Here is a 27512-nt window from a genome sequence, read left to right as displayed (position 1 = left end):
ATGAGACTCATGAGGATATCAGAGAGCAACCTTTGCCTCTCTGTATACCGCACACACATGCACGCGCACACACGCGCACCCACCCACCCACCCACACACACACACACACACACACACGTGCGCGCACGCACGCGCACACACACACACACACACACACACACACACACACACACACACACACACACACACACAGAAATATACTGCTCATAGTATCAGCTGTGCTGACAGATCGGTGCGAGGTGGGAAAGTTCAGCTAAGCTCTTAGTTTGGACCTGATGGTGTACATAAAGGTCAGGTTCAGCTCTTCATCTGACACGCTTGTGTCTTCTTATGGATTAATACACCTCTACCTCACCTGATATTTTATAAGCAATTTTTGCCTCATTAGAGGTGGACAGAAAAGAAGGCTTTAACATACAATATGTAGTACATTGTAAATTGATCTTTGGTCATTACATTTTACTCCAACATTAACATACTGAAGAAAAATAATGCAGGCTGTATATCGAGCCTGATTCATTAGTAGTACAACACAGTAGATCCTTGAGATTCACTGGTTTAGACAAAAGGCCAGGGCTCAAATGTTCCTTGCCTGAGTTAAGTGGCCTACTCTCAGCGTGTTTATCTATTTGGCCAATAAAGACCTTGATGCCATAGAATAGATGACATTCCATTAGTTTCAGGGGAAACCAGGTCAAATTCCCCTGTGAAGAAACCACCTGGTACTGTCTAGTGACAGGTAGGGCATGCACGCACGCACGCACATGCACACGCACACACACACACGTACACACACACACACACACACACACACACACACACACACACACACACACACACACACACACACACACACACACACACACACACACACACACACACACAAACACAAGCACTCTTACACACACACACACACACACACACACACACACACACACACACACACACACACACACACACACACACACACAGTAATTAAGTAAGAAAACAAACAGACAAATACAAAAGCTCTAGTAGGCTATGTATGTGCAAGGATATCGGCAAGATATGTTCACTATTGCAACGGAAATGAACAGCATAACAAGTGAATTGACATTTGCATCTAATATTAGAGAACAATGACAACATAACAACAAAGCATATGCTTTTGTTGTTATGTTGTCATTGTTCTCACAGTACATGTCAAGTATGTAGTCTACATACTTGATCTATTCTACATAATGTATAGATCTGATCAATGCTGCGGTCCTCCTGTCAGGCCAGTGAGTGAGGTAACATTCAACTGAACTGAACTGACAGGCATCTGCGAAAATGGCAGATCTAGAAGCTCACAGGCTGCTGGCTTGAGCAGTTGAGCTTGTAGATCTTGCTATTTCTAGTGGGCGACACCGTCGTACGATGATGAAATATAGCCGGGCGCTGCACAGCACAGTGCACACACGGTAGCCCGTCCAGCGGTTTTGATTGGCCGGTTGCGCTCGAGCTCGCAACGCCATTGGTCGACGCGGTCCCAGTTTGTCACAACGTGGCGAGCCCAGAGCGGAGCACGTCCTCCGGAGTCCGGACTCTCTGTATTCACTGTCCTCCTCCTGTCCGCTCACACACACACACACACACTGATAATGATGTTGAAATGCAAAGCGTGGGAGCCAGATAAGTAACGGCTTTTCATGAAGACTGGCATTGTATTACAGCCGTGTCATTCCCAAGCACTGTCCCCGCAACACACGACGTCACTTCACGTCTGTTTGTTTCTATTCTAGCCACACCAGACATTGTACAAAGCCTGCTCCTCTCGCCAGGTAAGACGAGCTGCCTTGCTGCTGCTTTAGCTTTAGCTCGCTATTCCTCCTCCCAATAGCGTTTTGAACAGGTGGATTGTCCATGGTGGATAACAAGAAAGACTAGACTTCACTGGACACAGGCTGACGGGTTCAGGCTACACCGCTTGCGTATGTTTTGTGAGGGGTTTTCTCCTTCGTGATCATGGTGCAGCCTGGGTTTTGATGTGGAGGCGGGTGAAAGGCAAAGCTAGGCTGAGTTGACTGAATAACTGACTGAATGAATGTGAATGAAAGAGGGAGCTCTCGTTTTGCACATTTGCATCAAGTCACAGCTCCGCACACAAACAAGGCACCTGTCAGACTCCGATCAGTGGTCCTGGTCCCTGGTCTCTCATGCCACTGCTGCTGGTGTTTCCGGGTCACTGGTTAAACGACTGGAATCTAAAGATATTGCCAAGTCAATGAAATTAACTATCTGGTATGATATAGGAACAAACTAAAACAAAACCATCTATAATAGGAGTCATGATTTCTGATTGAAACTAAGGGGATTCTCGTCCTGGTGAAACAGAAAATGTTTCTTGGAACTCCCTTTTTTCCTTTTCATGCCATCATCATGCCATCAAAATAGATGACACTAATTAATTGATAATCAATTCATTAAGGTTAATTGTAACTTTTACTTAACACATTGTGTATTTTTGTTGATAGAACTGTAGTTCTATGACCAACTAACTCGAGATTGCACTCGGGTACACAACTGTCTAATGTAATAAGCAAGCCATGTCCGCACTTGTCTCACATTTTCATCTGATGCACCTTAATGGGGTTTTCCATGTTGAAAGTTGAAAACCCTGTTAACTGGAGTTCTTTGTGGAGGAATACCAAACGAGTCGCCCCTTTACCAACTCGCCCTGGGCCTGGTATTCCTAAAGTAGCCTAAGTAAATTATGCTTAAACGGTTAAACCTAACCTTATTCCTAACCTTAACCTCAGTAAAACTATGCCTAAACCTAACCCTATACCTAAACTTAACCCCAGTAAAACTATGCCAAACCCTAAACTTATTTCTAACCTTATTCTCAGTAAAACTAAATAAAGAATACAAGAACCGTCGGACAGAGTGGTCGGTGTGAGAAAAATCGAGGGGCGAGATGGTTTAAGGGCGACCGTACCTGATACCTTGTGGAGACCATGTCCGCTTCCTATGTTGATTTTCTCATCGGAGAGCCACTCAGTTATAATGTCCAACAGAATGGGTTGTGACCCCTATCCCCCTCTCTCTCTGCTTCCCAAGGTTATTGACATGGCATCATGGATTATTCAGATGACTCTGGTGCTGCTATTGGTCTTCATCAACAGCAGCCATGGGAAAAGAGACAAGATGCTGTACTGTTCTGGTAAGTCAATGGATGGAGCTCTTTATGTGTGGTGAGGTCTGGGTGTTTCCTGTTGGCTGAAAGGGTTCCATTTGGCCAATGTTTCTCAACCTGGGGGATTGGATCCCAAAAGTGGGCAATGCAAGGTTGACCGTTCACAAAGGTCAATATCCGTGTGTTATACATCGTCGACATCATCATCAAAATTCATTAATTTATAGCAGAGTGATTACTTAGACACTAGATAAATGAAGCAGAGAGAGGGGAGACATGCAAGGCATTATAAAGCAGAAGCACAAGGGCAGGGACCCTAGAAGAATGAAAACTAATTTGACAGTATAGCTTTCTGTAATCTGCATACGAGAACTCCATTGAGAAATCCTCAATAATTGCAAGTTGACTTGAATTAACAATATTGTATTATAACAAAACGTTTTTATAACAAAAAACGTGTGCATGTTCTCGCCCTGCATGTCTCCTAGGGTAGGTACCCTCACAAAAAACATGCGGTAGTCCTGGTCTCTAAGGAACTTTTTGGAATAACGTGTTCCTTCCACGAGCTACGTCCAACCGGGGAAACTCCCACCTGTCAGGTGAAAAGAAAGAAGCGACTTTGACTCCTCATGCATAGAAGGAAGCATGAGATTGAGATCAGTCCGTTGCTCTCCCTAGGTTGGCAGAGGAAGTGTAGCACCCAGGAGTTACATTAGATAATTGACACTGGGTGAAAAAATGGGTTGCAAAAATCGTGGGATAGAAAAAAAGGAACATTGCAACCTTGACTAGTTTATCATATTTAATCATCATCCCTCATTGAAAGTGAACAATATCCACTTTGCAGTTTACCATATTGAGATCATAAAAAGAAGTAGGTCAGGAGTGGCTTATTGTCGGTATTAGCCGTAACACGCGGGAGTCTATCCCCGTTACAATGCACTAGACCCCTGGAAGATGGATTGCTGAGGTGGAGCGCCACACCTACCATCAGCTCCCTGTACTTCCCGCACGACTTGCTGCACCAAGCCATGCTACTCATACGCTGAGTTTGGCAGTGCCCGGGATCGAACCCATGAAATTGTGCTCTACCGACTGAGCTACAAGCCGAAGTATAACTTTTAAAGGTAGAGGTACAGGTAGGTAGAGTAGCAAAAACTGTACTTGGGTAAAAAGTATTGCTACTTTCACTAGTAAGAGACCACACCTTCGCTCAAGATTAGCAGTTTATTGAAACAGAATGAGATGAATGCGGAATGGAGTGAGGAACCCAAGGTAGGGCGAGAATCGGGGTGGGGGCGTAGTCTCTGGAGCTGACGGTCATCATTGCTCTACTCGGAATGAGCGGTTGGTCGTCTCTGCTCCGTCACTGCCCCCCCTGGATTCCTAGAGAATCGAGGCGGAAGGAGGAGGTTGGGGTGGAGGAGGATGGCGAATTTGAAGAATAGTGAAAATAGCCGATCTACAAGTGCAGTACTCACAACCCATGTTTGGTCTGTCGTGGAGTAGAACAAACAACTTGGTTGAGAGATCGCAGGTGTATTTATACTGTGGTGATTGCACCGGGGATTGGCCGGGTAATAATGAAAGGCAGGTGAGTTTGATAAGGAGGGAGGAGTGGTTAAGGTCAAGCGGAAAGAGGTCTCTTCTCCCGAAACTGCGTTGTATAAATACAACTTCCCTTAAAATAAACACGACTCAAGTAGTACAAGTAGTCAATTAAAATGATTAATTGATTAAGTAAGAAAGTATCAAGTGAAAAGACTACTCAAGTGCTGATTTACTTTCTATGATGTGACTTATTGTTTAAATAATCAGTTGCTTTGTTTGTGAGGTTCAGTCTAAACTCTAAAGCAAATGGTAAATCCCGTCAAACAGGTTTATAGAAAAGCCATTCCGAAGAGACTTAACCAGTTAAACCCCAGCTTCAGTATTCTGCTTCAGTATTCTATTCGCTCAACATGTGGGGTTTTAGTGGTTAATTTGCTTGGCAGAATCATTGCTACAGTAGAGTGCAGAGGCCATGATGGCCTAGTGGTCACCTTTATGTTTCAGCCTAGACTGAAACAGCCAAAAACACCTTCAGTCTGAGTCTGTGCATTTGTTCATATATGGCAGTGGTTCCCAAAGTGGGGTCTGGGGACCCCCAGGGGTCCTTGAGGGAGTTCCCAGCTAAATGATAGTTTGGATCCTTTGTCTGTAACTGGTCTGTAATGGTCTGTAACTCTGAGAGTGTACAAATGGAACCCAACCCAATGGGTTCCATTTGTACACACTCTACTACTCTCTACTCGGAGTTAAATTAACATTGATTTTACAATATAAATTGGGGGTCCCAGAGATATTAATGCCATTAAATGGGGGGTCCGTAGACTAATGCATGTCAAACTGGGGGTCCTTGAAATTAAAATGGTTGAGAATCACTGCTAGACCCGTAAAAATCTTCTCTTATGGGGGCATATCTTTTCACATAGGGGTCCGCAGGCTGATTAGTGTCAATTTGGGGGTCCTTGACATGAAAAAGTTTGGGAATCACTGATATATGGGGCTATGTGTCTCTGTTATTCCCAGCATGCAGAGCTATTGTGGATGAAATCAGCTACTCCATCGGCCAAGTGGACCCAAAGAAAACCATCAATATTGGCAGTTACAGACTCAACCCTGATGGCACAGTGAGGGACAAAAAGGTACTAATAATTTCTTGTGAAATAAGTAATAACACAGATCTTGACATCTACTGTGAAACGGATACAGCCTATCCATTCATTAGTTGCTCTATTCTATAATGTTGTAAACCAATAATGTTTTTTCTGTTTTTGTTGGTATTTTATGTTTAACTTCCACTACTGTCAACCCCTGTAAATGAGTACAAATTGATTAATTATAACTTGACCTTTAACGCTCATAGAAATGCTAGCCAGTTAGTTGTGCACTGATGTGCTGTGTGCAGCTATGCTGGTATAGTACACAGTACACACACTATGATTTTTAAATGCAAATGTGACATTTTTGTTCAGCATTGCCAGTGTTATTGTATCAGCACCAGATAAATACAGAATTAACCGATAAGATCAAAATGTACTATTTAGAATGGACAAATGTATGTGACTCGATCAGGTTAGCAAATTAAGTAAGGGATAATATCTGGCTAGGTGGTCATTGTCGGGAGATAATTCACCGACAGGGAGTTTAACCACCGAGGCGAAGCCGAGGTGGTTACACTCCCTGAAGGTGAATTATATCCCGACAATGACCACCTAGCCAGATATTATCCCGCTTATTACATGGCTAACTAACATAAATTAATACATTGACCCAAAACACAACAAAAAAAGTATTCCATAAGTTCGCGCTGGCTGCGTCTGCCCAGCTGCAGGGCTGCAGCACTGTCAGAAAACAAGGAAGTGAGTTGATCAAATAGAATCCATTTTCGAGTCCTGCTTCGTCTATTTCTCGCTCAAATGTTTTCAAAAACATTTTTAAGAGCAATGTTTAGCTGTAAATTACATTGTGTGTCACTAGTGTGTGTGTTTACATGGCTGTTATGTTGGAAACGGCAGTAAATCAAGCGGGGCGCAGCCACGCAGCTGGTGGTGCTCAGAGGGTTTGATTAGGCAGCGGTCATTATACAGCGGAGCGGTCATTATCATGAGATAACTCACCGCTGAATTAAGCGATTGACCAATCAGAATCAAGCATTCAACCAAGCCATGTAATAATACAATGTAAGTCTTACCTTTGATGATTATCAATATGCTATTAAGCTTCATGATATTGCTCAACAGTTGACTGTTTTTGATTGATACTTTATCGAAGACAAATGTAGTTTGACGTCCTCCATCATTCACTACAGCTGTGTTTACACCTTGAAAGCATGTCATGTGTTCTGTGTTGCTTTCCCATGAACACAGGGTGTTGTCACGTAAATCAGGTTGTAACACAAACAGACACAGTTGTAGCCTCTCATTTATTTTTGAGGGGCGCTATCCCCTCCTATATACAGGTTTAATGTTTGTTTTTAGTTCAACTAGACCTGTACGTGCCTGTCGGCCACCGGCCTACAGTACTTTGGAACGATGCAACTTGGGAACCTAATAATACCCGTCTCTCATGTACCCATCTGTCTTGTGTCCCTTTTGTGCCCATGCTGTATATGGAGATATCTGTAGTATGCAATACCTGTTTTCATAGCACCCATTTTAACTGTCTGTGTCCCACATGGAGATCTCGGTATCTGTCTGTCTGCTCTAAAGAGTGCAAACTGACTCTGAAAGGTGGACTGTTGCCATGGCAATCAATTGGCTGAGGCAGAGGCTGGAAATTGCACAGGTGAGGGGACTTAGGCTCATTATGTCCACTGGCAGAGCCTGACCAGAGCCTTTTGTGGTGTTTCTGGACAACGGTGTGTCCCACAGACTCGAGGCCGGGCACTGCACTCCCTGTGGTGGTTTGGAACGTGTGTGTCGAATTTGAAGTAAGTGGGGCGAACGGTTCTCGAGTTACATGCATTACAACCGTACACACACGCACGCACACGACGTGGCACATTTATAGTTCGATGTTTGTTTTAAAAACGCCATTGACAATGAAGGGAAAATTTACGTCATCTTGTCCCTAACACAAACATGAAATGCCATTAACAATAAAGAGAATTTAATATTTGTGTTGGCACCGTTTGTTTTACATAACCATTACATCACCTAATCAACATGAGTTAGACTTTAATATATTAGCGTCCCTCACTTCACATGGGTGTGATTTCTTTATTTTCAGCATGAATCAAGCCCAACCCGAATCCCGACCATCAATTATAAATATGTGTCCGAACTGCTTGGTTCAGGTAGCTGCCCTTTAATGTGAACATCCAAACATCACGATGGATGATGACATCATCCTATAGACCTTTTTCAAGGCAGACATACTGGCATGAAATAGCCCAGCAAGCCAAATGACGTCATGATGACGCTATGATGACGTCCTCTGGTTACGTTCAGGACTAGGCCAGATCACAGCCCATATGGGGATGATCTTTACATCATTTCCAGGACGTCTTCACCAGTTGAAATAATATACTTTATTCTGGGCCCTCTCTCCAGATCTGACTAGTTATGATATGACTTAAGTTGATCTGGCCTTGATCGGACTCTGTGTTCCGTTCACCTCCACCATCCGTTCTCTCCCCTCCAGGTAGGATTGCATCCAGCTCACTGATGTGATATAAAAACCAATTGCTTTTAGCTTGTTAACCAGTACTAGTCCTTACTTACCCGTTCTGAATATATGAACAGCAAATTATGTTCAGTGTGGGTAATGCGATGTAATAGATCACATTACTGATAGGGAGGGAATTGTTTTCAGATGATCGTGGGAAGTTGGGTTGGGCACAAAAGTAGGCTAATATGGATGGACAGACGGACGGATAGATAGATGATGTTGCTGGGTGGCCAACCGTTAACCCTAATGGCTACTGGTGAACCGATCAAATAAAACCAAAAGCCTTTTAGATTTTCCTATGCAAGGCAATGGGAAAAATGTATTCACTAATAGTAGGCCTATATAAATTAAACATTTCTTTGGCAAATAAATGCTGTAGTACACGGTCCCTAACCGCCCAGCTAACCGGCTACTGCCCATAGAGAGCCATAGAATCGATTAAACTCTGAGGTTAAATTAAACTTTTGTTTGGCAAATAAATGCTGTAGTACAATCATAAGTACACCATTGATGTGTGATGTAAATTTGTTGGCAATATTCTGCATATTAGAAATGAAGTTATTGAATATTTTCACTTTCGGTGTTGCACTTTGTAGACGGTCCCTACTCTCTACTGCCCCATCTGGCGGAGTCAGGTTAAGGAAGTGTAGGCTACAGACTGAAGGACAGACAGACATTTTTCGGTGCTTTTATAGATAGATGGAGTGGTTCACGGTGTCAAAAGCCTTTTGGAGGTCCAGCATGACCATGCCGCAGTATTTACCAGCATCCATCTCGTGTTTGATGTGGTCGCTCAAATAGAGGAGGTATGTGTCAGTGGAGTGGGATGTTTTGAAACCTGATTGGAATTCATACATACATTTTTTTTTGTGGCAAGATACTTTTCAACCTGTTCATAGACAATTGTTTCCATCACTTTCGAGATGGAGCTAAGAATAGAAATAGGGCGGTAGTTGCCGGGGTCTAATTTGCTCCCTTTCTTGTGCAGGGGGGTTACTTTGGCCAGTTTGAAATCTTGGGGGACCTGTCCCTGTTTGATGGAGAGGTTTATTATGTGGGTGATGATTGGTGCTGATGATGGCAGTCTCTGAGAAATTTGGAGGGAATATTGTCATGGCCAGTGGCCTTGTGGGGTTGAAGGGCACTCAGGGCAGTATTATGCGTGTCTTAAGTACCAGGTCTTATGACTTAACTTAAGACCTGGAGGCCTGGTCAATGCTGTTTGGCCACTCAGAATAGCCAAATGGCATTGATCACGCCTCCAGGTCTTAAGTTAAGTAATAAGACCTGGTACTTAAGACACGCATAATACTGCCCTCAGTCTTTTAAGTACCTCCTCAGTTGTTACCATTGTCAGTTTAAAATCATCTTTACAAACACCTAGGTTTTTGTAGAAGGCTTTGATGTGCTCTACTCCAAAACGCCCAGAGTGTTAACCAGCGTTGTTGCAATGTTTGTAAAGAAGATGTTTAAGTAGTTGGCTACATCAAGCTTGTCAGTGATGAGGGTGTCGTTCGATATTGATGTTTGTTTGTAAACCTGTTTTTTAGTTTCTGACTTTGAACGTGGTATGGTTGGTGATGCCAAACGGGCTTGTCTAAGTATTTCAGTTCATCTACAGTTGCAAGTACACTAAAATGTATAGAGAGAGGGTATTGTGGGGAAATGGCTGCTTGAGGCTAATGCTAATCTAACTTACCTGGCAATTACAAACAGGACTCAGGAGACATCCTCGCAATGAACAAAGAGAATATACAAAATACAAAACAATAACCGCAAGCTGTTGCCAAGACTAGGCATGCTCAAACGTGGTATGAACCTGCGAAAATACATCATTTCGAAATGAAAATCCCACGTCCGTCTCGGCTTGTAAACTTCCTATTGACAAGCCAATAGGAATCCTGATTTCCCTGTGAGTGTTACTATAAGATGGCAATCAGAAAGCAGTTTGCTGCTTCGTTACATGCAAGCTGCCTCCAGACGTCACTTTAGGGGGGGAAATAACCTTCACACGTAATAATTAATACTTTACAAAGCATTTCTTGACAATAAGATAATAAAAAAAAAATCCATGGACTTTAAATTCATAAACAGACTGAAAATAATCATCCACTGCAGAAAATGTGTCACCTCTTGTCACATGTCTCTTTCTCTCTCTGGCACCTTTCTTCTTCATCTAAGAGTTAACATTAGGGAGCTGATAGAAGACGTCGTCCAGAGAGGGTAGGCAGTAGGCAGCCTGCTCTCTCCTGAGTCCTTACTAATAAATGTCTGTAGTATTGCCGCTGCCTGCATGCCTTTGAGGTTCTGAGAGTCTATGGATCCAGGTTGATGTTCCAGCCCTAATGAGGTCAAGTCCCAGCGGTGCCCCCAGCACCTCTTACTGTCCAGGGAGAAGACTCTCATGAGGTGTCCATCTCCACGTATTGATTCCCCACCGCCTCTAATCCCTGTTTAGCCATTGATAGCTTCTAACACACTGCTATCATTTTCCTAGTAGTGAGAGACAATCGTTCCATTCACGGGCAGATCGTATAGTGAACTAATTACACCTTCTGTCGCCTCGAAACAAGTAAAAGAAGAAGAAGAGTAAATTACCCAACAAAATTTGTAGAAATGTAACCCGTTTAAACCCTGAAACCATCTGTGTCACGTCAGATTTTTGCCATCGCTGTCCAAAAATAGCAGATATACAAGCTGCAAATCTTGAACGTGTTAGAGCTACTGCTATAGAAGGCGTTTGTAGAATGGGCCTCAGGTCTTAACGGGACAGGATGGGAGGAAACCCATGCAGAGAACACATAGTGGACAACAGTCTAATGTGCTGTGCTTCATAATGCGTTTGTGTCATGGACCTCAACAAAGGCAGGTGTCCTGCATTTCTTTTGGGGCTGCTGCTGCTGCTACATGTCATATTCCTGGCTTCTCATTAGGCAGCTGTCTAAAGTTGGATTCATTTATATATGAATGCTAATTACTCTTCTTTTACCCCCTGTGGGTCCCACTCAGACTCCATTTAGTTTGCCCTTAAGCTCTCTCTCTCTATCTCTCTCTCTCTCTCTGTCTCTCTGTATGCATCCGTGTGCGTGTGTGTGTCTGTGTGTATTGATCAATTAATATAATTGTTTAACTGACAAATAAGTCAAGCCTGCAATAATTATATTGCATAATCATATTTAACAATTTAAAAAGGCAAGGCGTCCGGTTCTCTTTGAATACCAAGCAGACTTCATACATGGTAAAATCCTCAGTGTTAATCTATCCATTTGTGTAGCGCTGAGGGTGTACAAATGTGACCAAATGGACCGTTTGGGTTACATTTGCACACTCGGGGTCAAATCACCACCGAGGATTTTACAGTGTAGTGAAACAGCCAGACAAGACACGTTTATCCAAGAGATGTAGTTCTGTTTGCCCCGAGATCCGCCCTCTTCCTCTCTTAACCCGCAAAACAAACCTCCACCTGTTACATTGTTGGCCCATCAAATGTTAGCGAGCTAAAGAGGGAGCCAAACCTTGATCCCTGTGCCCTTCCTGGATCCATCCTTTTCAGTGGTGTTTGACCTGGTGTGAATCGGAGAGGCTGGGATGTCACAGCTTAGATGCCATCACAGAGGAGGATTTGCTGGTTTTAAGTCTCTGCTCTTTGGCCCTGGTCACAGTAGGACTTCCTGGGGGCATGGGCGAGAAAAGAAAAAAAAAGTTTCTCAACCTGCCCGACTGCAACAATGAAACATTTAAGGCCTCCAAAGACATTGAACTTAGTTGGAGTAGCGTGCTGATCTCCTAGAGATTGGTGGGAAGTCATGCATTGCGAATGAGTCTGTACACAATGGCATTCTGACGCGTAATATAACAGCATCGACCCGAAGAACAGAAGGGAGAAAAGAGGTGTGTGATCGAGTGAGGTGACATCCTCTTTCCCTTGTGTTGTGCATTGTGTTTTGAGTTTGTTTGCGGATCTCACCATCTCTGGGTAATAGTGGGTATGTGTTTTGGCAAAGCAAGTCAGTAAGTATAAGGATGGTGAAGACTCCGAGGCTCACCTGTTCTTTCTCTTCAAATAAATGCCAAATATGAATCAGCTCTAGGCTATAAACTAATGACATTCTGGCAATTAACGTGTAGTCCTCTTGTGTTGTGCGAGGCAGCTATCTATGATGGAAATCACACAACACTGAGAAGTATTTCTGCCCTTCTATCTAATGAAGTGATATCGTACCATCAAACCCTTTTCCCTGCACGTTTTTATTATTAACCCAAGGTTTAAGTAGCATAATAAAACACGTCTCAAAATGACACATCTAATAGACCGACGCTTTGCTTTACATTCCGCCCTCTTTGATAACAATATTATTATTAATTTATGGGTCTTCATCAGCCCATATCGCCCAGACAATAAAATTGAAAGGCCCCTGTCCACAGTGGTGCAATAATGGGCCCCGTCTGTCCAATGGGAATTGAATGGGAGGATAGCATCCCTGAGAAGCCTATTCTTTGGCCCAGGCCTGCCTTGCGCGCCCCTCCACCCCCCTCTCACCACCTCATTCTTCAAACCAGCTGCTGATTGACAGGTCCCTTTCACCAGGCGGTGACTGGCGAGGAAGGAGTTTTAATTCCAAACCATTTTAGCAGCATGGCATGATAACGACTCCAACCCAAGCCCAAGGGTTGGACGTATGGATGTGTGTCTGTCGCCGTGGTGGAAAGTACATTTACTTAAGTACTGTACTTAAGTACAATTTTGAGGAATTTGTACTTTACTTGAGTATGTCCAATTTTCAATGCTTTTACTTCTACTCCACTACATCTCAGATCCAAATATTGAACTTTTACACCACTGCATTTATTTGACAGCTTTAGTTACTAGTTATTTTGTATATTTGGATTATTATTACAAAATTGCCTATACATTTCGGCTATTTGAAAATAGCAGATCTACAAGCTCACAATGCGTCACATAGCAACGCATTGTGAGCTTGTAGATCTGCTATTTAGATTTGTATACATTTGAAAATCTGTTATATTTGCTGTGCCGCACTGTAGTATAGGCCTACTGAAGTTTAAAATGAGGCTCAAGTGGTTCATTAATCAATCATTCCATATGTGACCCATGATTATTTCATCTTTTTATTTTGAAAGGAACATTTCTCTGCCAAACAGTTACCATAGAATTAGTTTTTCGTTATTCCATGTCGTGGCGTACCACTGCCTAGGGTTGTCACAATTATTGCATAATCGTCGAATCGAAATTATTTGAGATAATCACAATTTTGTCATCATCATCATAATCGTTTCCATGTTGAAAGATGTTCATACATGAAAAAAAAGCCAGAATAGCTAATCTAAAAGCTTACAACGCGTCACTAAGTTTGTATATGAGCTATTTCCTTTTTTCTTTTTTTTTTGTAAAAAATAATAATAAAAATGGCAGTAATTGATTGGTATATTTCAGTTATTTATTTGTCGTATCTGCCCTGTGCCTTTTCGTAGCCTAAAAGGCAAACAGAGATGTCATTTCTATTCATAATGTTCCAATTTCCGACGCCCGAAAACACAATTAAATCGTTAATCGCTGTTATTTGTGTGACAATTAATCGCCAACTTAAATGTGTAATGGCGACAGCCCTAGCTAGCTACCACAGCCCCGGCGTCAAAGTTGTCAAAAACAGATTTTGATTGATAGGTGAAGCTCATCGTCTTTTGGCCGACGTGACCTTACATCCCACCATGCTTTGCCCTTCAACCTTTTGGCCCAGTGCTGTACCCGCCATCTATTGGTGGCTGACTTCACTTCCCTTCTCCACACAACGTGCTTGTCAAGCTCAAGGGATCTCCCTGGGCTGAATGAAAGGTTAAATACAGCAGCTTCCTGGCTCTGAAAGAGAGGGATAGACAGAGAAAAGAGGGGTGGTGGTGGTGGCGCTGTGGAAAAGAGGGGCAGAGGAGTGGCTCGAGGGAGAGAAAGCTTGGGAGGGAAAAGAAAAGGGGACGAGTGGATGGATGGAGAAATGGAGGTGGGATGCTGCAGAGCTGGTCGTCCTGAGAGCGGTAATGGAGAGATGAATTGAGGAGGGGGAAATAGAGGTGGGAGGAGGGGAGTTGCAGTGATGGGAAGAGAGAGAGACAGAGAGAGAGAATTGTGGCTCAGCTCGATTCCCCCTCCAGACCCAGAGAGCAGATGGCAGAGAGACACGCAAGCCCTTTGTCACAAAGTCACATCTGAAAAAAAGGAGTGCGTGCGTACGTACATGCGTCTGTGTGTGTGTGTGTGTGTGTGTTTGGGCGCATGTGTGCTTGCGCGCGTGTGTAAGTAAAATCACAGTAGGCTAGGCCGGAAGGGTCTCCGCAGCAGACAATAGGGTCAGGGGATATATCTACATTGAACCCCCGCCGCCCCACCATCCCAACCCCTCTTTAAACCTCCATGCACCCCCACATTCTGACCAGAGACTTCCTCCTTTGATCACTGGAGGATGGAGGTGGAGGGGGGGGGGGGGGGGGGAGGAGGGGTGTACAGGCTGAAAAAGAGCAGGGGAACGGAGTGGGGTTGAAAGGACAGGATGACACCAGGCTGTTTACCCTGCACTTGGCTTCTGCTGCGGCCTCTCCCCTGTCCACCTAAACCACCACCCTTCACCCCCCTCTGTGGGCTACCCCCACCCCCCCTTACTCAGAGAGGTGTGAAGCCCCCTTCCGTTCCCCATCCCTCCCAGCATCACCCTCTTTTCATCCTCTTCTTCCGGGGCGGGAGGACATCCAACCGAGGGGCAGGGCCAGGGTGGGTGCTGGCGGCCACTGCACCTGTCTTGACCTGTCTAGACACTGCTGCCGCTCACTGTTTTGTCCCCCTCCATAAGGGGAGGATAAGAGAAAAGAAAAGCAAACTAGAAATGCTTTCTGGACGGGGTGGGGGAGTTCTACAAGCGGAGGTGACACAGGTTAAAAGTCACAGTTTTGGGGTGAGGTTTGTCGGTGTGGATGGAGAAAACAGCGGAAACGAGAGGTCACTCCTCGTAACCCAGTGGGGGTGTCGTGCGGAAATGGACACTTTGGATGAATACATTTGGGACATTTTTTTAAAGATATCCATGCAGACTATTTTGGAGATGTATTTCCTGATGTGTATAACTTTATCCTTGCATATAGCTAAGTCACTCTATTGATCTGAGTGGTCACATGGGTTGGCCAAAAGTCTCCGATATGAACTACAACTTGAAATACTTTTAATACTATAAATATATTTTTTTTATGGGGTCCCTCTTCATCCACAGTTTAGGCAGCTGATATTTCTATTTACCAGACTTTTATTTTTATTTATTTTATTTTGATCTATCTGGCCAGGTCCCTCTGGCTCGCTCAGAGACTCACCTGAGTGAGCTGCTGGAAGGTGTGTGTGACAGTATGAGTGACTATGCCCTCCACGTGGACCCTGACACCAAGGAGAAACAGTACAAGAGGTTTGCCCCCCGGAGCAGCGGGACCCCCGGGGACTTCCCTGACTTCAATAACTTCCAGTTTGATGGACCGGACGGCGCTTCCACTGCCCTGAAATTTGCAGTGAGTATGATGGCGAACTATCTGTATTCTGTAACACCTGTACCTTGTTTCTTCAAAGAGCCATGATTCTGAATCTTGGTCCAACGCTCTTCTGTGCTTCTGTATCAGCATAGTTCAGCATAACTTTGCATGACATAAATGGTTCTAATTTATATTTCATATTTGAATACATTTGGAAATAGTTGTTGGGCCCAGGTTGTTGCAGTCATCCTTTTTAGCATGCACTGGTATTAGTTTAAAGGTTACCATGCATCTATCAAATTAAAAGATAAAGCTATATCTATCCCAGAGAGGAAATTTGGTTTGACTTTACTTTCCGTCAATTTACTTCGACGTAGACTTTGATACCAGTGTAATAGTGTATACATTTTGTGTACAGAGCAGATAATAAATAATAAGGTTTTTTGCTCTCGTCATGTTAGACTTTGTCTAGTTCCCATAACGCATATGACATCTGTCCTATGCAAGCATCATATACAGTATTGTTGATGTTATAAACGGCACAGTGCTGTCAGGAATGGTATTTTGACTGAAAGGTTTTTAGATGGATTCCCACAAAAATGTCAAGCCATACAAAAATACAAACGCGTTGGGACACGCTGTAATCATGTAGATCTGTTATTTTAGCTAACGTTCCTCTCAGAATATGGATGCTGTTGTTAAGTGGTTAAGTATTGATGTCAGTTTATAAAGTTTGGTTTTGCGAATAATCACAAACTGAATGAGGAAAAACTGCTTTTGTATACAGTGCTTAAATTTCTCTGTAACTTATTGTACAATGATTATTGTTACACCCTTTGAACTTGGAGGTTGTCTTAATGACTTTGAAATTGTTGTTTGGGATGGCACCGCTTTAAGATTCATTCGTTTTTTTCCCCTGATACCTTTTTAGGCACTCAAAAACTGGCCTTTGAGGTTTCGCTGATCCGATCTGATTAGTACTATTTTGGCGTAATGTACTTTGCAGTTTGTCAGAAACTTGGCTTTTATGATGCTTAATTCCCATCTACATCTGTCATATAACATTTTTAAACACTGATGTTGGATTGAAAATGTCTGCTACTGTCTATGGTTTGGGGTGGGGGTAAAAGATGTCCAATCGGTGAAAACAGCGTAGAGTTCTGGTGCTGCAGCTCGGCCTGAGTGTGACAAGATGGCCGAACGGCAAGACAGCGGAGGGGAAAGATGGCCGCCACCTTCACTGAGTGCTGTGCCCGCTATTGTGCGAAATGACAAGCACCATGAAGCTCTGGTGAGGAACGAACGCGTTTCTCTTCTGTATGCATGAATAACCCCTCTCTCTGCTCGTCTCTCGGCCTCAGTGTGAAACCATTGTGGAGGACTTGGAGGATGAGATCATGTCTGCCTTCAGCCAGAGTACAGAACATGTGGCGGAGGAGTTATGCAACTCAGGTACTACGCCTCGGCTTTTTACTTATTTATATATTTCCTTTCCCACAGATGTGATGCAGCACTTTTTTACTGCTTTCTCCACAAGCCTTCCTTCATGCTCCTCCCCAGATAGCAATATTTCTGCACAGATTAAGGCCAACATTAAGTGAAAGCAAGTACAAGATGTGATTTACGTTAAAGAGGCAAAAGGGAAATATATGATGAGGCGTTTATAAGCACTTGAGTAACCAACTAAATGCGAATCGCATTCAGACATATCTGAACTTTTCAGATGATGTGTACAGTATGACGTTTCAAAAAGAGCTGCGTAAGTTCTATTGTAAAGGAAATGCACCAAATAAGACTTTTAGATGTTTGTTTCTAGGTCCATTCTAGTTCCGTGCAAATATTTATTTGCTTCATTTGACCAACTTATTCAATGTTACAGTTTCAGTATTTGTGTTAATCCTATTTAATTTACACAGCATCTCGTTTTTACACACACACAAAGCAAGCAGATTTTCTTTAATGCGAAATGGTAAAATGTATTACTTTACAGTGCATTACAGTCCAGTTGCCTGCTAGCTCATCCTAGCGTAGTGTAGGGGTGCAGGCCGCCATTTTGTTCCAGTCATTGCTGAGCAGCCACTGGTTATGCACAGGAACAACAACCAAATGATGCTTGTTTTGATCATTTCTTTCAGTACATTGTAGTATGTGTATAAATTCATAAAGCGCTTTAATGTTTTTTTTATTTGCAGTCGCTAGAAATGGTTCACTGAATGAAATATTCAAAACTAAAGCATCAAAGATGATGACTGTGGCATCAATTGAAACATAATTTTAAATCCTTCCTTTTATATCCACCAAGTACACCTGGTTGAATAGCCTACTATGGAATACTATTGCACACAAAGCTCTCATTTATATGCAGTATGTAAACGATAGCAAAACGTGTCACTCTCTCTACTGTGTAGTGATACTGCACACAGGTGACATAGCATTAAAACAACTTTCTATGTTATATGTTTGCTTGTTAGAGTAGTTGACCGTAGAAAAACTAAAGAACCCAAATAGAATGAGTAACACATTGTGTTTGTGCTTTCTATTTCAGATTACTGCAGAGATGCTAATCAGACCAAGAAGGAGCTGTAGCGCCAGTTGTTTGTGGTATTATTTTATATCCTTGCTATGGGAAGATTGGACCAGCATTGTTACTCACCTTTGAAACGAGGCCTTACACAAATAATATTTTGACATATTAGTATTAATTATTTTTTAAATGAACGGTATTAATAAACCTGATTTGAAACACAAGTATTGCCTATATGTTTTTGAACGTAACCTTTTCTGTGAAATGGAGATGTAGGTGTGCCGCTCTCTGGTGATCTGTATAGGCTACTGTACGCCCTGGTTTCTCTTTCATTTTTGGGCATGGTCAAGGACCATAATTGAAGTAAAAAACGAGGCATATCTTTTTAGTATTGCGTGTCAGATTTGTAATGGTCTTGTGGCAAATCTGTTCAATTCTGAGATCGCATCCCGTCACAGTCTATATTTTGCAAGTGCCAATGTGGTTAAAGGCTTTATCAGCTAGTTTTGTTGTTTGCACCACTGCTTCTAATGCTTTGTAACACTTAGTTGTTTTTGTTTGCACTCTATTTAGTACCGGTATTTACTTGACCATTTATCCTCGTCTGTTGACTAGAATTCTTCCCACTTACTGTATTACGATTTACGAGTTGTAAGTCACTCTGGATAAGTGTGTTTTCTACATTACTACTGATGAGATTGGATGCTAAAACGATTACATTTTTACTGTTTTATGAGAATTGGGTCATGATAGAAATTCTACTGCTTGAACTCTGAAAGTGAAGGTGACTAGGACATTTTTCAAAGGCTTTACTAAAAATCCTTTTAATATCCAGGAGTAAAGCTTAGTTTCTATCTTCCTGTGTCTTTGCTCAAGTATTATCGACTCTTGCAGGAAAAGCTGCCCATGGCATCCTAAAAGGTGCTTGGTTGGGCATCCAATAGGAACTTATTTATTAGTGATTAGTAGTGATGGTACTCATAATGTCCCGCCTCAGATATTTTACTCACTGTTGTGTTCCTCCTCCTAATTTTCTCACCAAACCATGAACAGGGTTGTAGTTTTTAATGTTACGGCATGCTGTAGCATTGACTATGGCAGCCAGATGGAATAGCAACTTCAAGTCGCTGTTGATTCATTGTGGGCGTGTCAACACCAGCTGGGGGTTTGGTATGTTACTTTTAGCCAAGTACAGTTTCAAGTAGGGCTGCGGCGGTATGGATTTTTTTGTTATTGCAGTAATAAATCACTGTTTACCGACGGTATGGCGGTATTGAGTGATACCTAAAAAAAAAAGTTGTTTTGAATTAAAAAATATATATAATGATGATAATTGTTGTTATAATAATAATAAGGGGCATGGTGACGCAGTGGTATCTGGAGAACTCGCCAGTTTACCAACTTGCCACGATTTAGTGCATTTTAGTTTTACTTCACCTTCATTTAAATTGCATTGAAGAGAGATAGAGAGAGGATAGTTGTTTAGAGTTAACACTAGAGAAAGTAGGAATGCTAAAAGTTTAAACACCAAAGTACCGAAACAATGTAATTCATTAGTAAACAATTCCTGAAATGGTAGGCCTACTTATCGTCATCTAGCTGACCATTTAATTGCACAAAATAATTTGATCACTTTGGTCTACACTGATGAAGACAGCATGTTAGCATAACGATGAAGACATTGATGAAGAGTTTTTGCCGTGGCGACTTGGTAAACTGGCGAGTTCTCCGGTATCCGGTGCCGTAAGCGGCCTGCTCAGTCCTCATGCATTGAAGGAAGCATGATCTCAGTTCGGGGCTCTCCCCAGGTTGGCAGAGGGAGAGTAGCGCCCAGCTTAGGCAGTTGGCACCGGGTGAAAAATGGGTTACAAAATCATGGGATAAATGTTTAAATGAAAAGATTATAATTGCGATTATGAACTTGATAACAGCGGTATGCCTTACACAACTGTGTTATTGTGGTTATTGTACCCAGCCCTAATTTCAAGAGGATCTCAAAATGCATGTATTTGTCAAAAATGGCACATAGTGCCTCTGGAATGAATGTATAGCACAAGTTCATATGGGAAAACATTGAACAGCTGAGAAATGCTAAAATATAATGTAGGGAGGGTGTGTAAAGAATGCTCAAAATGGTCCCATAGAGTAGCTCTTCGGTCCATTTAGTAGTTCTATAGAAGCCAACTAAATGTATTCTAAAAAAACATTCTGTATTGTTGGTATGGACCCAGTCTGTCCTCTTTTGGGTCCCTCTGGTCTTGATCAGACACACTAAGAGTATATCAGATCATTCAGATGTTAGGAAGTTGATCTCGTGATGACTATTATGAGGTATCAAGGCTTAATGAGAGGAAATGGCCCTCAATGGTGAAGGAAAACCACCTTAAAGAAAAAAGAATGTATCAAATGCACAACGTTGACTTCAAAGTCATCCCCATAACCCCACGTTGTGTTTCTCCATCCAAATAAAGTCCTTCTACACTACAGTAAACGTGGCTCACTTGTTGAGCTGTTGTGTTTTCCTCTCGGACCAGGGAATGTGGAGATAGTAGGATCCCTCGCTGCAGCAGCTTGGCCCATTGTGTTAGCTGGCTGTCTTGGCATGTCAGGTTTTCACCAGCTTATACCCCTGACAGATCAAGGGTTACCAAGGTGCCGGGTAGCTGGCTACTGGATGACAGGCAGCACTCAAATTCCCACTAAATGCTCATTTCCTATGCACGTTAGGGCCCCCATGGCCAGGGCCCCTAGAAGTAGAGAGGCAGGGAGGGGCTTTCTTTTCCTTCCTTTTTTCGGCTTTCTAATGGATGATCAAGGAACTGTGGATGATCAAGGAACAAGGAAGGTCCTAAAAGTGATCATTTCCAAAGGCCCCCTGTATTCAGGACCAGAGTCAAAGATACACCCAGTTTGTCTGACTCACGGTTGACAATGCCACACAGATTATGGTCTGAAGCAGTGCCTCATGGTTCTCCATGTTTATCCAGTTCCCAGGAATCCATGGCCCGGCGTATTATCGGAGTTGTTCGGTGCCAAATGCCCCTGTCAGTATGACTCATCTCCTTCTGGCTCCCAACCCACCAGTTGTGTATCATCTTGCATATATAGGGACTTGTAACACGTATATAGCGGCAATGTATTGTTCATGAACGTCAATCTACTATTCTAACTTGATGCCCTGGCCTCTACACCTACAGAAGATGTTTCTTTTTGGGGTTATTCTATGTTCAGACAATGAACTAAGAAAACCCTTTGAGGAAAAAAAGGGAAGGAAAACAAAAAAACAATTTCTGTATCTTATATCTTACACTCCAACATAAAGTTTGGTCAGTGAGCTGTGGCATTAACTTGTATTCTAACAAGATTAAAATATATTTGCCCTGGAGATTAGCATAGCTAAGTCCCCCCTTTTTTGCCTTTTGGGGCGGCTGCAGTGGGCTTTGATCAGCGTAGCGCGGCGAGGCCCAGGCTTGGGCCTGGCCATCCGAGGGCCGGGTGTGAAATTGGCCTGATGTCATCCCCTATTCTCCTCCTTCGCCAGCTTTCAGCGGGCCATAATTATATTTCCGCCACAAAGCCCCCGTCCCCTTCATTCCATATTCCAAGTTTGACTAGGAAGCGTTTTGGAGAACTGCAGCTAAATTGCTCAGTAGGGGGAAAGATGGGAGGGGGCTGAAGGAGACACAGGAGACATCAGCACTTTTCTGATGTACTATTCCTTTATCTCCTTGTCTGGCCTTTGCCTCTGCCCGCTGTAGGGGTTAAATGTATCAGTCAGTCAATCAAAATGTATATAGCACAAATCATACGTCGGATGCAACTCTTGATGAGGATCTGTGAACTTCTGGGGAATTAAGATGTCTGAAGATGTTTTTGTGGTGTCTAAGTTATTCTGTGTGCGTGTATTTTACAGTCAAATTAAAGTCTATTTGCAATGAAAATGATTAGACTCTTAACCACTAACTGACATTTGTATAAGAAATTTACTTTTATTTTGTTAACTTGACTAAATAAGCCAAAGACGTGGCTGTATGCTGTTCAAAAGCCTAACTCTGGTGAAAGTTCTTATACCAGAGCAAACACATTGTAAGTTTTTGTTTCTGCATCTCAAGACATAACATGACATGGATAACTATATTATAATATTAGATAGTTACACGAGGAGTAGCCTCGGAAACCCAGACAACACGAGGAGCAACCTGCTTGGATATGAGTCATGACAGATGAAAAGTAGAATAACCACACAACAGCTCCATATACATTATTTATTGCAATAGATAATTTATTTGATATTTATTCATCATATGGGGTTATTCTTCTTGTTCTTTATTGGTAATCAAACCATAACGGCACCTCTCATTTACTGCACCATTATGTAAATCATGGCATACTTCAGCCATGTGCATCCAGGTTAACTGAGTGGTTCTCAAAATGTTTCATGTTAAGAATCAAATTAATGTATACGTATTCAAAGAGTTAGAAAATCGCAGATGTAGAAGCTCACAATGTGTCATGATGCGACATGCTGTGAGCTTTTAGATCATAGCCGATATATGATTAAAGTGAACAAACCTGTTTTTATGCTATTTTTACTCATTTTACTTGGACCTCTTGGAACCCTTTCAAGGATCACTGGGGGTCCCCGGACACCACTTTGAGAACCACTGCTCTAAGTGGGCCAAAATCAGTTTGGCCTCATCTGCAGTCAGCGTGTGGTAAGCAAATGCTTTTATTAAATGTTAAGAAGGCCAAAAAAGAGTGACGTGGATGGGGCTTTGTGGTCATGGAAAGGGTTTTGAAAAGGGATGTCTGGCCATTTCTCACCCGTCTTGGCAGGACGTGCGGTCACCTGCTGCTACATGCATGTATAGCCTGAGCGCTTGACCTTCATCCAGGTTCCCCGGCCTTCATGCGCCCGCTCCTTACACTGTCAGTAACACTGGACTGTACATGGATAGAAAACTGCAGACACGCGGAACAGTAGCCTCCCCAACACACACACACACACACACACACACTCTCACACTTTCCCAAACCACAAGATAGCATTGCCCTGCCCTGACCAACCCAGCACAACACAACACCGCCCTGCTCAGCACAGCACAGGACCAACACAACACAGCTCAGCTCGGCACGGTCGGCACAGCAGCTCATCAAGTCAGTGACCGTTGGGCGTTACTTCCACATACAAGCCAGCTAAGAAAGGAAATGTAGATGAGGGCTTCTGGAGCCATTCACACAGATCAGGTCAATGCTGCTGCTCTACGGCTACCATCGCTGCCAACGGATTGGTCCTCAGAGATAGCTCACTGCCCTTTGTCGACGCAGACCTTTCTCTCTCTCTCCAACTCTCTTGGTCTGTCGCTTGTTTTTTGGTCTTTTGTACTCTGTTTTTCCTGACTGTTTCTCCTATTCTTTGAGAGGATCAGGTAAATATTAGACAGGAAATGATAGACGGATGCTTGGAAGTTCTGGTGGAAGTCAGGGTAGTTTGCCATTTGGTTTTGAGTGACATTGCTGTGTGATATATCTTGCGTTGAACAGTCTATTTTTGGGAGGCATGCTGTATGTGAACTTGTTGAATAGAAGTTTCTGTGATTCCTGTGTTTTTGATGTTTGGAATGAAAGGGGAGACAATCGCTTTTAAAAATAATTTTGAATAATTTAAAGTTTTTGACTTGCAAGGGGAAAGGTTTGGCTTGTCCCTAGATGGTTGGGAGTTTTTTTTATTTTTTTATATATAAAAGTCATTATTCAAATTAATCTTTGGAACGTGGATGCATAGCAATGCCTGAACTATGTGAAAAGGGCCAGAGATTGATTTGTGGAACAAAATAAGGATTGGTGCCACTGGGCCATTTTAACATATTTTATTAATTATGACAAGCATTCTGTGTTGAAGAGAGATGACTTAAAACTCAACAATAGATGAGAAAAGCAGAAAGTATATACAACAGGAAAGTGTTGAAAAAGTTTTGGAAAGGAAACTCCACTTAAAATGTTCACTTTTTATCCACCAAACTCTGTTTTAAAATACACTACCATGGTACTATAAATGTTACCAACATTTGGTTGGTGCAGGCAGCGGTCATATTTTGACCATTTCTCACAGCGTAGAGGAAAATGTCCTGTGTTATCTAAAAACAACGTGTTATTTGCTCCTAATCAGCCAAAGAACCATGAAGATAGTTTCTCATTAAGAATTGCAAGTCAACACACACTTATTTCTTTGTATTTTTGGGGCAAATTTAATCCCCTTGAATTGTATACAACTTTCAGGGGAGTCAATCGTGCTCAAGATTGTTTGGGTGCGTGTGTGTGTGTGAGTGTGTGTGTGTGTGTGTGTGTTTGTGGGTGTGGGGGGGTTACAGTATTGTCGATGAGGTAGAGACAAACAACTCTTTCTCCTTGTATGAAACCTTGGAGGTTGTGTGTGCTTTCAGTTTTTGTTTTTGGTTTTATTGCCTTTTTATACCAGTTTTGGATTATGTTGGCCTTAGGGAAACTATTAGTGGCATCTGGCAACACACACAAAAACTTTGTATCAACAATATGTGTTAAATATATTCACTTGGAACCGCTTCGCTTCTTCTGTCCTTAAGCATTCCAGTCTGATGTGTTACACATTATTATTATTTGTAGTATTATTGTTGTATTATTACTATTCTTATTCATGTTGTGAGTTTTAAACATTTAGCTGTACCGTATATCCTGTAACTTCAGTGCGAGTGTGGTGCAGAATACAAACCACAATTTCCTGTATATGAAAAAGTAGAGATTACGTCACTTGCCAATGTTGTATCAAAGAGTATATCACTGGCAAGACAATGATCCGCCTTATGTGACTTTTCAGAACCTCACAAAGTATTTGTGTGGGTTTTTTTAATACCTTTTTACATTTTTACTTTGCTTAGCCTTTTTTGTGCACTTTCTAGTGCATGATTTAACTCTTAGATTGATGTAAACCTGACCCCATGAACCCCACTGACTGACATCATGTTGTGTTATATAATGTGTACATTTAAATGGGAAAACAAAACAAACTACTGCATTATATATGCAGGTGGTGAGCATTAGTAGATCATACAGACATGATCACGTGTTTACACTGAATTAAATGGGCTGTGACATATCTGACCATGCTAGCCTACCATTGCATTGAGTTCCACAGGACAGCAACAAACTGATGCTATTTGACTAAACACCACCACCACCACACAAGTTTATGAATGAATTGAAAATGGAGGACCCTGATGTAAACAAGTCTTAGTGCTTTTCATGGTTTTGCCCTCAAAGTATAGCAGTTTTTGTATAACATAAAATAACATTTTCAAATTTCAATCAATCAATCAATACTTCTCTTTGCAAAAAAAATGCTTTCCCCTGACATAACAATCACAGGGGCAATATAGATGCATACATGTTACAAGCTTTGTGGACTTCAAAGCTATAACACAAATGTTAAAAAATGTTTTGGGTGCATGTTGATGGACTATAATGTATATTGGCTATAGGCTTAAGTTGTTAGTTGTATATGACTCAGGTTTACCCACTGCCTTCAAACAATTCCGCTGCAAAGCGAAAGAAAATGAAACAACTGTTTTAACACAAATGTTAAAAAATGTTTTAGGTGCATGTTGATGGACTATAATGTATATTGGCTATAGGCTTAAGTTGTTAGTTGTATGACTCAGGTTTACCCACTGCCTTCAAACAATTCCGCTGCAAAGCGAAAGAAAATGAAACAACTGTTTTAAAATGGAGACATGAAGTGTCCTCCATGTTGTCTGTGCCTCTGAGAGCCCAGTGATTGTGATGCAAATTGTTATTATGGAGTAATTTCAATAAGAGACCTTTCCATAGTCTACACATCACATGAACTTCATACCAAAACACAAAGCTTTTTCTCAGATGTTGCAATTCATCTTGTTTTAGGTTCATATGCTTTTCATGGCTCTCTCTCTCTCTCTCTCTCTCTCTCTCTCTCTCTCTCTGTCTCTAATAACTTTAAACAATAAACTTCAACTCAAAATTGTATCATTGTAATTTATTCACACCGTTTTATGATACAAATTATTTACATTTCGGGTCATATTATGAAAGAATACTCCAGTTGAAACAAAAACCATAGGACTTTGTTCATTTAGGCCTATTATTTATAACCTATCCTTAAAAATTCAAATGTAAAAATCTGTTGTATTCCACCTTGAATGGCAAGCGCAGCAAGCGCTCACTTGCGTTAGAAAACGTGGTGATTTTTTTCGTAAAACACTGTATAGTCTGTAGAGAAATTACATATCTATAGAATTTTTAAGGCAATGGCGTGTCCAGGTTTGGATTTGAACTTATAGAGAAACTGACTTTACTGTTATAACACTACAGGCTAATAACAAAACAAAATTCACACCATTCACACCATCGTTAAACCACGATTTGGTTTGGATACACACTCGTATGACCATATTATGCAAAGGCCATTCAAATGTTTCATGGTAAAAAATAAAAAGTTATTGCAGGATAAATAAGTTATGTAAACATTCAGACCCCCTCTCCGACCGTGAACGCACATGGCTATAGAAGTTCAATAATGTTATAAATATGAATATAATGGTCTTTGCGAAATAAAATGGAAATGTCTTGAACATTCGTTGATAAGCGGACGCATGGAGCCATGATTTGGGGGAAGGCTGTGCCACTGTCGATCTATAATCCATCGTACGGCGGTGTCGCCCACTGAAAAGAACAGATTTCGCTTGTAGATCAGTTATTTTCAGCTTGGGACACTGTCGTACGATGAAGGAGCCTATACATGAGGCTTAAGATTGAAAATAGTAGCAAAATGACCCTGGTGGGCTAAAATTAATATAGATAGCATAATCATACAGCTCGTTCTTACTATATTTGATCATTTCAATCAGCCCGGATAGCCACTGAAGTCGATCATTTCAAATGGAAAATAGCATTCCCCTCCCTCCCTCTCTCTCAAATCCTGGATGTTTTGGAACTTTTTCAAGAACCCAAATAACACAATTGAAAATCATTGTCATTGGTGGAAAAACAAAACGCAATTTTCACACATGTATCACCCCCCTATAG

General features: G+C 42.0%; 1 protein-coding gene across 2 annotated transcripts; it reads left to right on the top strand.

Moving 5' to 3' along the window:
- The first annotated feature begins 1543 nt into the window (after positions 1 to 1543).
- On the top strand, positions 1544 to 18640 carry cnpy1 (canopy FGF signaling regulator 1). Of its 2 annotated transcripts, none has more exons than XM_079529504.1 (6): positions 1544 to 1802; positions 3082 to 3184; positions 5729 to 5844; positions 15716 to 15931; positions 17254 to 17344; positions 18438 to 18640. In XM_079529504.1, exons 2-6 carry the CDS (start codon positions 3091 to 3093, stop codon positions 18476 to 18478), a joined length of 558 nt encoding a protein of 185 aa, XP_079385630.1. In that variant the 5' UTR covers positions 1544 to 1802; positions 3082 to 3090; the 3' UTR covers positions 18479 to 18640. The 2 variants fall into 2 exon arrangements, with proteins under 2 accessions (XP_079385630.1, XP_079385631.1); XM_079529505.1 differs by lacking the exon at positions 1544 to 1802 and adding an exon at positions 1815 to 1952.
- Positions 18641 to 27512: the final 8872 nt, after the last annotated feature.

Source organism: Electrona antarctica, assembly GCF_951216825.1.
Source record: "Electrona antarctica genome assembly, chromosome: 19".
In the NCBI taxonomy this organism is placed as follows: domain Eukaryota; kingdom Metazoa; phylum Chordata; class Actinopteri; order Myctophiformes; family Myctophidae; genus Electrona; species Electrona antarctica.
This window is presented reverse-complemented; position numbering and strand designations above follow the sequence as displayed.